This window comes from Rhinoderma darwinii, chromosome 1 (assembly GCF_050947455.1).
Source record: "Rhinoderma darwinii isolate aRhiDar2 chromosome 1, aRhiDar2.hap1, whole genome shotgun sequence".
Lineage (NCBI taxonomy): Eukaryota > Metazoa > Chordata > Amphibia > Anura > Rhinodermatidae > Rhinoderma > Rhinoderma darwinii.
This window is the reverse complement of record NC_134687.1, coordinates 24,198,614-24,211,077: the sequence shown is the minus strand read 5'-3', so window position 1 is coordinate 24,211,077 and position 12,464 is coordinate 24,198,614. Positions and strand designations below refer to the sequence as shown.

General features: G+C 41.5%; 1 protein-coding gene across 1 annotated transcript; it reads right to left on the bottom strand.

Moving 5' to 3' along the window:
* Window positions 1-208: 208 nt before the first annotated feature.
* On the bottom strand, window positions 209-6,451 carry LOC142744995 (fatty acid-binding protein 1, liver-like). Its single transcript, XM_075854865.1, has 4 exons — window positions 6,385-6,451; window positions 5,446-5,618; window positions 3,319-3,408; window positions 209-259 (listed from the first exon to the last, which is right to left on the bottom strand). Exons 1-4 carry the CDS (start codon window positions 6,449-6,451, stop codon window positions 209-211), a joined length of 381 nt encoding a protein of 126 aa, XP_075710980.1.
* Between the last annotated feature and the right edge of the window lie 6,013 nt (window positions 6,452-12,464).

Here is a 12,464-nt window from a genome sequence, read left to right as displayed (position 1 = left end):
TAAGTGTGTGCCCTGCATTTGCATAACTATACCTGTGAACCCACCCCTTGAGAAAATCATGCGTAGCAATATGTCATTAACCAAATATGTCTTTTATGGCAACATTAATGACAGCATTCTCTTGTTTAAACATGTCTTCATTTTAATGAAATACAATTTTCAGCTTTTTACTGCACAATTTGACCAAAATAAGTCATTGTCATTCCTCTCATTTTCTCTTACTGATTCTCTTGTAGACAATGTCGTTCAGAGTCAAAATCTGAAAAAATAAAGTGATATGAAGATGTGAAAATTAGAGGAGAACTCCACATCTTAACAACATTTCACAGCTTGAATCTACACAACATGTTCTCTGTTTTATGTTTATTGTACAGATCTAGTTACAGTAAGTCTTTGTCCAGACACACCCAGAGCTGCATTCAGAATTCTTCAGGTGTCCTGTTACCAGACTACAGTTCATTGTGGGAGGAGCTTACAGTTCTACCTAAGTCATTTGTTTAGAAAAACAACTGTCTATTTCTAAGGGAAACCAGAAGGGAGAACGACAATGTGAACGAAGTCAATACCAGTATAACAGAAATACAATCACTCCACTTTTTTTGTAGATTTGTTGAAATGTGAATAGTTAATATATTTTATGTAAAAACAACAACATGCGAAATATAATTTAGGGCACTTAGATCAGATCTCTCAGGCCTTGGTACCAATTTAATATGTTCAGACTGCAATGCCTTTTATTTTCAGAACGAGTGATGTCATCATACAGGAAAATAATTATTTTGTATTTTAGTGCATTTCTTAAAATAAATAGCTTTTTTGTGACTTTAAGTAAAAGCGTTGAGAGCTAAATTTTTCTGATACAAAGCTCAAAATGACCAGCTTCCCTTCGAATAGCTATAGAGTTAAAGAGGCTCTGTCACCAGATTTTGCAACCCCTATCTGCTATTGCAGCAGATCGGCGCTGCAATGTAGATTACAGTAACGTTTTTATTTTTAAAAAACGAGCATTTTTGGCCAAGTTATGACCATTTTTGTAGTTATGCAAATGAGGCTTGCAAAAGTCCAAGTGGGTGTGTTTAAAAGTACAAGTCCAAGTGGGTGTGTATTATGTGCGTACATCGGGGCGTTTTTAATACTTTCACTAGCTGGGCGCTCTGATGAGAAGTAACATCCTCTTCTCTTCAGAACGCCCAGCTTCTGGCAGTGCAGATCTGTGACGTCACTCACAGGTCCTGCATCGTGACGGCCACATCGGCAGCAGAGGCTACAGTTGATTCTGCAGCAGCATCAGCGTTTGCAGGTAAGTCGATCTTACCTGCAAACGCTGATGCTGCTGCAGAATCAACTGTAGCCTCTGCTGCCGATGTGGCCGTCACGATGCAGGACCTGTGAGTGACGTCACAGATCTGCACTGTCACAAGCTGGGCGTTCTGAAGAGAAGAGGATGTTACTTCTCTTCACAGCGCCCAGCTAGTGAAAGTATTAAAAACGCCCCGATGTACGCACATAATACACACCCACTTGGACTTGTACTTTTAAACACACCCACTTGGACTTTTGCAAGCCTCATTTGCATAATTACAAAAATGGTCATAACTTGGCCAAAAATGCTCGTTTTTTAAAAATAAAAACGTTACTGTAATCTACATTGCAGCGCCTATCTGCTGCAATAGCAGATAGGGGTTGCAAAATCTGGTGACAGAGCCTCTTTAAAGAGGCTCTGTCATCAGATTATAAGTGCCCTCTCTCCTACCTAATCTGATCAGTGCTGTAATGTAGATAACAGTGGTTTTTATTTCGAAAAATGATAATTTTTGGGCAAGTTATGAACAATTTTAGATTTATGCTAATTAGTTTCTTAATGCCCAACTGGGCATTTTTTTAATTTTTGCCAAGTGGGCGTTGTAAAGAGAAGTGTATGACCAATCAGCGTCATACACTTCTCTTCATTCCAGCCCAGCTTGAGCCACAGCACAGCGTGTTTTGAGAGAGAATAGACACTGCTCCAGCCGACACTTTGGAAAATTTTCTGTGGGACTTACTCACAGCATAGCATATCCTGGCTGGAGGTGATGTGTATTTACTCTCAAGACACTTCGCTAAAATTACTGTGGGCGTATGTGACAGCACAGCATGAGCTCGTGAGATCACGTTGTGCTGTGAGTACAGCTAGACATGAATGAAGAGAAGTGTATGACGCTGATTGGACAGGGTCATACACTTCTCTTTACAACGCCCACTTGGTAAAAACTTAAAAAACGCCCAGTTGGTCATTAAGAAACTAATTAGCATAAATCTAAAATTGTTTATAACTTGCTCAAAAATTATCATTTTTCAAAATAAAAACCACTGTTGTTATCTACATTACAGATTAGGTAGGAGATAAAGCACTTATAAACTGGTGACAGAGCATCTTTAAATGATAAATTTCTGTCTGCTTAAAGACACCACTAGGGGGTGCTTACTACTTACAGCTCCCATTTAAACTCAATAATAAATGTCTATGCTGTAAGCCTCTATGTTCCCCCTAGTGGTGGCTGAAGACAGCAATCATTTTATATTTTAAATCAATAGATATATGGGGGATTGGAGCTCGGTATTAGAAATACAACAATGACCCTTTCAAAAATATATTATGAAATTTATCAGCACGTTGGACTTAAAGGGGTTGTCAAGTTGACAAAAACGATTTTCAAACTCTTTTAAGGAATTCTGAGTTAATAGATGGGCGTCCTCTGTTCAGAATCCTCATCTCTTGGCCAGAGTGGAGAGCGAATACAAGGAGCGTCTTTTGCTCTGGAGGACCTGTCCTGTCCTGCATTACACAGACAGCCCATTGATTTGAATGGGCACTACTGCGTAATGCTTAATTTCCCCAGTGGTGGCGCTGCAGGGAAATTAAACACTTACTGCCAGGTTTCCCCACAGATTACAGCTGATTGCTGGGGGGGGGGCAGCAGGGGGACACTGTGATCAGCTTATTGTTAAGGGAAACTTTTTAACAAGTAAGGATTGTCCAACGCAGAAAACCCCTTTAAAAATGTAATTTTGTGAAATGGAGTAGATTTATTTTAATGTTGGTATATATGTTAGGAATCCAATTTTTTTGTCCATTGTATTGATTACTATCTGTATACGAATAAGTAACCTCCCCATATCAGACTGTGAACAATGGTAACAAAGTATCTCATAGATTATAATATTGTCACATCTACCCACAATCCATCACAATCTTTAAAGGGTTGTTCCAACCCTCTTAAATCAGATCTCAAAACGATATAAATTAAACCCATTCTTAAACTTTTGCAGGAATCTTACATTGATAAGAAGATCTCCAGCAACTTCCGTGACAGAAGTGACCCCTTTAAGATTTACGACCAGTTTCCCATCCACTAAATTAACAATAGCCTAGAAAAAAAAAAAAAGAGACAGGTAAAGTTATGTTATAGAAACTTTAATCTGATACACATATTTCTAGATAGATCTCAAATATTGTACTGGTGGACTTCAGTGATGGATTACAAGGGAACATATTCGGTCTACGGGCTGCACAGTTAATTAAATTTAGCCAGTACTGGCCGATGATCTAATATATATGGGGGCTTTTCGGATGGTCCCCCATCAACAGGAGATACGCCTCTGCCAGATAGTCCATGTGATTAATGTTAATATAGAAGGTAGTTATGGTACCATAAACATAAATCTCCATTGTAGTAAGCTTAGGGTTTAACCCCTTGCCAACATTTGAAGCAGGGTAACATCATAGCCGACAAGGGGAAGTATGGAATGGGCTCATGGGCTGAGCCTGCTCCTTACTCAGTGGGTGTTGACTTTATGTTACAGCCGAAACTTCACTGCAATCCTGCCTGTTTAACCACTTAGATGCCACAGGCAATAGCGACTGAGGCATCCAAGCCGTTAGAAAGACGTGATCGCGGGGTGCTGATGGTTATATTGACAGCCTGGGGGCCTAATGAAGGTGCCATCTTTCTGCTCCTCTTATGCCCTGACAGAGGCAGGTCTTAATAGGAGCTGGTATAAACCACAATATACTGCAATGCATAAGAATTGCAGTATATTGTGCAAGTGATCCAGCGATCGCTAGTTCAAGTCCCATAGGCGGATTAAAAAGAAGTAAAAAACAGTAAAATCGATTTATATACGAAAAAATACATACAAAAAAATATAAAAAATAAAACCTTTTCTCATTTTCCCCCAAAAGTAATGTAAAGAACAAACAAACAAACAAACAAACAAACAAACAAACCATTTGTCCGTAAAAGTGTGAACTATTACAATATAACTTTATTTAACCCACACGGTAAGCGTCGTTAAAAACAAAATACAAATTTTAAAACATTAGAATTGCTTTTTTGTCACCTCTTCTAAAAAAAAATTAATTAAAAGTGACCAACATGGTACTACTATAAACTGAAGCTCGCCCCACAAAAAAACAAGTCTCTCACTCCTCAATCAACAAAAAACGAAAACATTTTTATGAGTTTTGGAAGGTGGGGAATAAAAAACAAAAATTAAAAACCTAAAAATGGCTGTGGCAACAATGGGTTAATGGCTTAGGCAAAAGTCAAGTATCGGATGGAGAGACAACAGCAAGGGAACAAATATATATAACACTGAGCCAGGAGAAAGAAGGAAAAGACCTGACAACTAGATACATCTGAAGTCCTAGGAGACCTATCTTCTGGAGAGCCTTTCTCTAAGAACTACGTCAAAAGCAGCTTGCAACTGGCTGTCCATATGTTGTCTACCTTCTATCTAATGTGTATGGGCAACAGCACGGACACACAAAGGGAAATATGGAGTGAGTCTGGATAAAATTATCAGGAAAGGGATGACAATCAGGGGAGATGATCAGATGAACGAGCACTCCTACGAACACTCGTTCCTAATCATAAGCCCGTGTACACATGGCAGCGATCTACCGTCGAACAAGCAAATGCTCGTTTATCGGCTGATCGCATCTGTCAATCTTTTATGCTGCCATAAAAATAATTGTTTGACAGCAGAACATCTCCCAGTGTAAACTAGGGATGTGCTGCTAACAATATGCAAACTGTATGGGGAAAAACAATCTTATTGACGATCATTCGGCTCCTCACTCCCTATTTTAATGAGGCAACAAGTCAAGAGGACATGGTAAAATGACATAATGCTCCATCAATCTTAAGTATCTGATGAAGACATACATAGGTATAGACATATAATGTATTGACAAATATTGGCCAAAAGTTGTTTCGACCAGTAGTTGTCTACCCCAACATCCCCATTAAGATGTTCCACTGGGACAAACATTCATATTAATCTCCATGGCAGAAGGAGAGGGAGAATACTATAGGATACAAATTAAACATGGCTTGTCTAATTTATCTTGTAAACCTAGCCATGTGTATAAGTTGCCCATTATTGGGTTAAATTAAGACTTACCTTAATTTTTTCAGCAGACAAAGATTCCATTTCTGCCTCCTGTCCAATAGTGAACTCATTATGTTGGACCCTAGATCCTGTAGTCACTGTGACCACAAAGTCATTACCATTCTGGACAATCTTGGTTACACTTTTGACATCTTTTCCTTTCTGGATCAAGTCATCAGGAAGTCCTGAGGACAACAGACAATTTGGTAAACCTTATGGATATACGTCTTGATGTTCTTGCTACATAAATTCTTGGCTGGGATATAGGACTTTTGGAAATATAAAGTACATATTTTACAAAAATAGGATTAATGTACTTAGTATTTGTAGGTGTCCTGTCCTTTAGCACCTGCGAAACAGGACAAAATGGCTCCGTACCATGTTCTCAAAGAACCTATATAGATTAGTAAGAAGTACATTAACCTAAGGAATCCTTGGGTGGTCACTTATTTAGATTACTCTGCAGACTGACAATGTCACAATCAGAAATGTTCAGGCTATGGTACTTTCTTTGGTCCTTTGTAGTTGTGAATGCTAGTACAGCTATTAATACCTTTGAAGGTTAGTGATGATTTAAGAATACAATGGAAATTAAGAAAAGCTGACCTAATCAAGCAGAACATTGACCAACTCAAGATAAACCTCAGACTTGAAGACTAAAGGGATCTTATTATGGAGATATTATAAGAAAGTTGAATGACAGTTATACCTGGAGAAGTAAAATGAAAATGAGGACAAGAGCAGCAAAAAGGAGGACGGAAACAATCAGAAAAATCCTAATTATTAACAAATACAACATTGAGTTTCCTGAGGACCCAAATACAAGACTGACCGCTCTAGAGAAACTCTATTGAGATGGTCACCAGGAGGTTCGGTAAAGTAACACTTAAATAATGATAATAATATAGACTATAGATCCCACTGCTCTGTATGATAATTTAACTAACTCACCTATGGCTTTCATGAAAGTCTCAAAGTTTTCTTGGGATTGAAGCTCATAGGTCCCATTGAAAGCCATTTTTGGGAGTGATGTTCATCAACCAGAGGTAATGAGAATGTAGAAGCTCTCCAGCTTGACCGGGACTATAAGTAACTTCTTCATCGTGATCAGCTGTAAGATGACATCCCTTGATTTACAGTTGGTTAAAGATTAACATTAACAAGCAATATGCCTCATACCTCAGTAGAGTTGAGTGAAATGGAAGGAGGACTCATGCATACTGGTACTGTACTGGAGACAGGTCTACAGCCACATGAACTTGTTAAGCCATACTGATGTGTTAGCAGAGAAATAAACATGTGTCCATTAGAAATCCGGAATATTTGAAAAATTCATTTTATTAACAGACACAGAGGAACATTATATTGAATTTCCCGAGCATGGTCAATAACCACACCAATAAAATTTTTTTATAAAACATTTACAAGCAGTGTCTGACATTTATATTGTGAGCAGTTCACACAGTCCCAGACACTCCCTTCAGTTTATACATTACTTGGGTTTTCAAACTAAGAAGCTCATAACATATCTGTATAAAAGTCACTCGGTAATATGCCATGTATCCCTTTTCATTTTCTGGTCAACAAACCAAGCAAGAAATACTTGTCTGAAGGACATATTTATTGATAGATCCCACGGAAGGGATGAAGATGGTGGGAGAAGCGCAAAGGCCTTCTAGACCTTCTAGTTTCTGGTCCCTAATGCAGAATCTGTAACACGGTCCACTACCTACTATGTGCCATTTATAATACTGGTGTCTTATGAAGCAGAGGGGTATTTCGGCCCCCTCATACATCAAGACATGGGTGTGACTGCTACCTCTAAACCCCCCCCATAGCTACACCACTGTATGTAGCTACCAGACACCTCTAGGACTGCTGATTTCCAGGGAAAACAAACATGTTAAAAGGTAAAAATCAAACTTGTTGGATGTTTATTTCCCCCCAAAGGCTGTAAAGGATCTGCCAGACACAGCTTCTGTGTCGGCGCCCGTGGGTAATCAGTCTGCACCTGCTCCTGAGTCTGAGAGAGTGACACGATCTTCTACCAGTCAGGCTGGGAGGCTGAGGAGTGGGAGAGCCTATCACAGCCTGGCCAGACGGAGCTAGCTCCCGCCTTCTGTCTATTTATACCTGCATTTCCTGCTCCTCCTTTGCCTGTGACTCTTTTCTGTTTCCTGGCTCTGCTGCTCCTGCTATGATTATTGACCTTGCTTCATTTTTGACCCTGGCTTTACTGACTACGCTCCTGCTCTGCGATTTGTACCTCGTGCACTCCTGGTTTGACTCGGCTCGTTCACTACTCTTGTTGCTCCCTGTGTTGCCGTGGGCAACTGCCCCATTTCCCTTAGCTTCTGTGTACCCTTGTCTGTTTGTCTGTCGTGCACTTATTGAGCATAGGGACCGTCGCCCAGTTGTACGCCGTCGCCTAGGACGGGCCGTTGCAAGTAGACAGGGACTGAGTGGCGGGTAGATTAGGGCTCAACTGTTTGTCTCCCTACCCCGTCATTACATAGCCATCATGGGGGGGTCAGAGGGGAAGGCACAAAAACGTTCCAGTCGTCGTTCCCTGAGACATCGGTCAAGACGTACCGCTAAAGCCATAACCTGATCTAGGGAGTCAGAAGAGGGATAGCTAACTAACAGGTCTTTCAGGACGTGCGTCACTCTACAAATCAAAACCCAACCCAAGGCTCAATGAAGCTTCTTCACCACTTGGAGCAGCCTGTCGTTTCTATTGCCACCATAAGGATGCGATCATGTGACCTCAATACTGAACAGCCCCCTGCCGAAAATACAGCGTGTGACTGTTTACTGGTTGTTGGCCAGAAGGGTATTATCGTGTCGGTGACAAGTGGTGATAATCCAGATGCCGTGTCCTGTGCATACAAAGGTTACAGATTACCCTCTTCAGTGATCTGCACTTTCTACTCTACGTCCGGTGTCTTTTGCTGCACGTCCAGCGATCTCATCTATGTGACCATATCACACCGGGGTAAAGAAACAGCAACCAACAACACCACCTGCTCCACAGTGTCCTCCCTCCGTCACAATATACCCATGATAGTGGCCTTGTCACAGGTGTCCTTATTAGATGCTACTCAACTAGTTGCCTTGTCTAAGAGGGGACGTCTTGTGCTTTGCAAGTTAAATTTAAAATGAAGCAAGGTCAATAATCATAGCAGGAGCAGCAGAGCCAGGAAACAGAAAAGAATCACAGGCAAAGGAGGAACAGGAAATGCAGGTATTAATAGACAGAGGGCAGGAGCTAGCTCCATCTGGCCAGGCTGTGATAGGCTCTCCCACTCCTCAGCCTCCCAGCCTGACTGGTAGAAGATCGTGTCACTCTCTCAGACTTAGGAGCAGGTGCAGACTGATTACCCACGGGCGTTGACACAGAAGCTGTGTCTGGCAGATCCTTTACAGTACCCCCCCTTTTAGGTTTCATATATACGGGAAATACCTGTGCGCCCAATTGACCTCCCCGTTGGTCACTTAGGCGCGGAAGTTCTTCCGGCTGCTTATTCTTACGCCTAGGACAGTTGTTCACTTGATGCTTGTCATCCCCACAGTAGAAGCAGAGACCATTCTTCCTGCGGAACTCTCTACGTTGTTGGGGAGAGACGGAGGCCCCGAGTTGCATAGGTTCATCCGAGTTTTCCGTGGAAGAATGAAGCAACGGAACCTCGGGAGCCAAAAGGGGGGGTACTGTAAAGGATCTGCCAGACACAGCTTCTGTGTCGACGCCCGTGGGTAATCAGTCTGCACCTGCTCTTAAGTCTGAGAGAGTGACACGAGCTTCTACCAGTCAGGCTGGGAGGCTGAGGAGTGGGAGAGCCTATCACAGCCTGGCCAGACGGAGCTAGCTCCCGCCCTCTGTCTATTTATACCTGCATTTCCTGCTCCTCCTTTGCCTGTGATTCTTTTCTGTTTCCTGGCTCTGCTGCTCCTGCTATGATTATTGACCTTGCTTCATTTTTGACCCTGGCTTTACTGACTACGCTTCTGCTCTGCGTTTTGTACCTCGTGCACTCCTGGTTTGACTCGGCTCGTTCACTACTCTTGTTGCTCACTGTGTTGCCGTGGGCAACTGCCCCATTTCCCTTAGCTTCTGTTACCCTTGTCTGTTTGTCTGTCGTGCACTTATTGAGCATAGGGACCGTCGCCCAGTTGTACGCCGTCGCCTAGGACGGGCCGTTGCAAGTAGGCAGGGACTGAGTGGCGGGTAGATTAGGGCTCACCTGTCTGTCTTCTACCCCGTCATTACAGTACCAAACAAAACATTAAAAGTTTAGAAAAAAATTAATTCTATTTATTCCCTAAAATAATGTTAAAAAAAATAAAAGTTTACATAACTGGTATCGCCATGTCCATAAAAATATAGAACTATTACAATATAATGTTATTTAACTCACTTGGTGAACTAAAAAAATTTAAAACGCCCATATTGCTGTTTTTTTGGTCACCTTAGCTCTCCAAAAAAAACGCTAAATCATCAGAAAAATAAAAACGTTATGGCTCTCAGAATATGGCAACACAATTATTTTTTTTCTAAATTAAAGTGATAAACCATAAAAAAATAATGATTTTGTATTGCCTGAATCGTATCGACTCGTAAAGTGAACATGTCATTTTTACCGCACAATGAATGCCAAAAAAACGAAACCCCAAAAAATGGCACAATCGCCTATTTCACCGCACAAATATATATATGGTACATTAAATGGGGTCATGAAAAACGACAATTTCTCCCACAAAAAACAAGCCCTCATGCGGCTATGTCGACGAAAAAAATAAAACATTATGGCTTTTGGAAAAGGCGGAGGAAAAGACGAAAACGAAAAAACAAAAATTGTCCTGTCATAAAGGGGTTAATGGTTCCTTAATAAAAACATATCACTTCTTCAAAGCAAATATTTCTAATATTTTAAAAAGGAAACAAAACATTGGTGTAATGTATAAGTTCTCTTTTATGTGAATACTTTTGAAGGGCAGGACTTGTAAAATATATATATGTTGCGTCCGAGAATGGATGGAAAAGGCGTAGGCCCACAGAATGGCGGCTGACTGGGCTCTCAGTGTGGATCACGGTGGCTAACAGGCCTTGCCACTCTCTCAGGGCCTGCTCACGGCTAGTGATGAGGGGGTTGCAGAACTGATGATGATGATGACGACAGTATCTAAGGCTGTGTTCACATTAGCGTTGCGTTTCCGTTGAAAGGTTCCCCTCAATGGAAAGGCAAAAGGAAACCATAGGTTCCGTTTACATCACCATTGATCTCAGTGGTGACGGATACTTTGCTAAGGGTTTCTGTTTGTTACCGTGCCGTAAGGGTTCAGTTTTTTTTTACGGAATCAATAGCGCAGCAGACTACGGTATTTCTCAAAAAACGGAAACCTGACAGGACGGAGCCTAACTGAGCATAACTGATGCAAAAATAATGTTCTTGACGTAAGCATTAACTTCCGTTAATGCGGACGCAACAACGCAGATATGAACGCAGACTTAGTGTTAAACATTGGTTATAGGAAAGTATATGTGCACATGTGGATTTCTGGCGGTTTTTACTGCGCTTCCGCTGCGTAAAAACTGTAAAAACCGCAAGAAAACAAATGTTTTGAAACTTCTGCTCTCCATTGAAGTCTAAGGGCCAAACACGCAGCATCTTCGCACAAAACCTGCAGCAGAAATCGAAAAGCTGCGGAATTAAAAGTCGCACCACAGAAAACTTTCCGCAGGACTTTTCTGCGTTTTCATTTCCGCAGCGTGGGCATGAGATTTCCTAAATCTCATTCACTTTGCTGCTACTGTAATTGTTGCGGAATTTCCACACAGAATTCCATCAAGGAAATTCCTTATCATTTACGCTACGTGGGAATCCGGCTTTAATCCCGAAGGACACTCCCTGTGTCTGCTCCTGTCCTGATGGTATTTGGGGCGTCCTTGGTGTTAGGTGGAATTTACGGTGATAGTTGAACAGGCTAGCTCGCGGCACACTTTACCTAAAGAGGTTTTCCCATCTTGAACGTTTATGGCATATCCACAGGATATGCCATAAAAGTCAGATCAATGCGGGTCCCACCTGTGGGACCTGCATCTATATCTAGAACGGGGCCCCCTAATCTCCATTCTATCTTACTCGGCTCCGCTGCCTCCCGGCCACTTCCTGGTTAGATGGTCGGGAATTACGGAAAAAGCTGAGTGCTCGCTGAGCTATGTTGTTTCCGTAGATTCCATAGAAGTGAATATCCTGTGGATATGCCATAAATGTCCAAGATGGGAAAACCGTTTTAAGTTTCCAAAGTGGTGGTTACAATCTTCCACATGAAATGAAGGCACAATTTCTTGTAATAAACTCAGTCCTTTCAATACAATAAAGCGCCAGATGCAGGAGTGGACGACCCTCGCCCGCTCTGCTTCTCTTCTGATACTTCCCTTGGCAATTCTAGGGCATAGCTGACCCCGTAGTAAGTGGGACGATACAATATCTGTCCAATTCTGCAATTCTCTGTAATGGCTCCCGGCCTGTGCCGCTTCTATAATGGGTAGTCATGACTAATGTATGAAGGATGAAACCAATATATATGGTGGCGTTGTTCAATGTCCTTCTTGTTACTCTCAGTTTCACCTATAAGATTTCCTCCTTTCTCTGAGAGCTTTTCTATGGCCTGATGTTATAGGCGACCTGTCTCTGGATCCTCCATGGATGGACCCGGGAGAAACTCCTCCACTTTGCTGTTAACTGAACAGATAACGAACTGACTGACTGTAACTCACCGAATATCTGGGGCAGGGCCCACTATATATAAGCTAAGCTCCTCCCACCTTCTGGAAACTTCTAGGAAAAGCCACTCCTGCATAGGCTGTAAAACAGTGCAATGCAATTGTACACTTATTTTTTTAAAGTGACACTACATAAAAGTACAAAACGTCATAAAACATATTCAAAACATATTTTCTTACAAGTAATGTTTTGGGGTATATTACATATACTCTGTCTTTTCTGCAGACCATACTGTTACCGTAACCA

What these genes read in the sequence shown, in the direction of transcription:
- LOC142744995 (XM_075854865.1), bottom strand. Translation starts at nt 6,451, where the DNA reads ATGGCTTTCAATGGGACCTATGAGCTTCAATCCCAAGAAAACTTTGAG. An exon ending in GACTTTCATGAAAGCCATAG is followed by an intron (nt 5,619 to 6,384) that starts GTGAGTTAGTTA and finishes TGTTGTCCTCAG; the next exon opens with GACTTCCTGATGACTTGATC. An exon ending in TGTCTGCTGAAAAAATTAAG is followed by an intron (nt 3,409 to 5,445) that starts GTAAGTCTTAAT and finishes TTTTTTTTCTAG; the next exon opens with GCTATTGTTAATTTAGTGGA.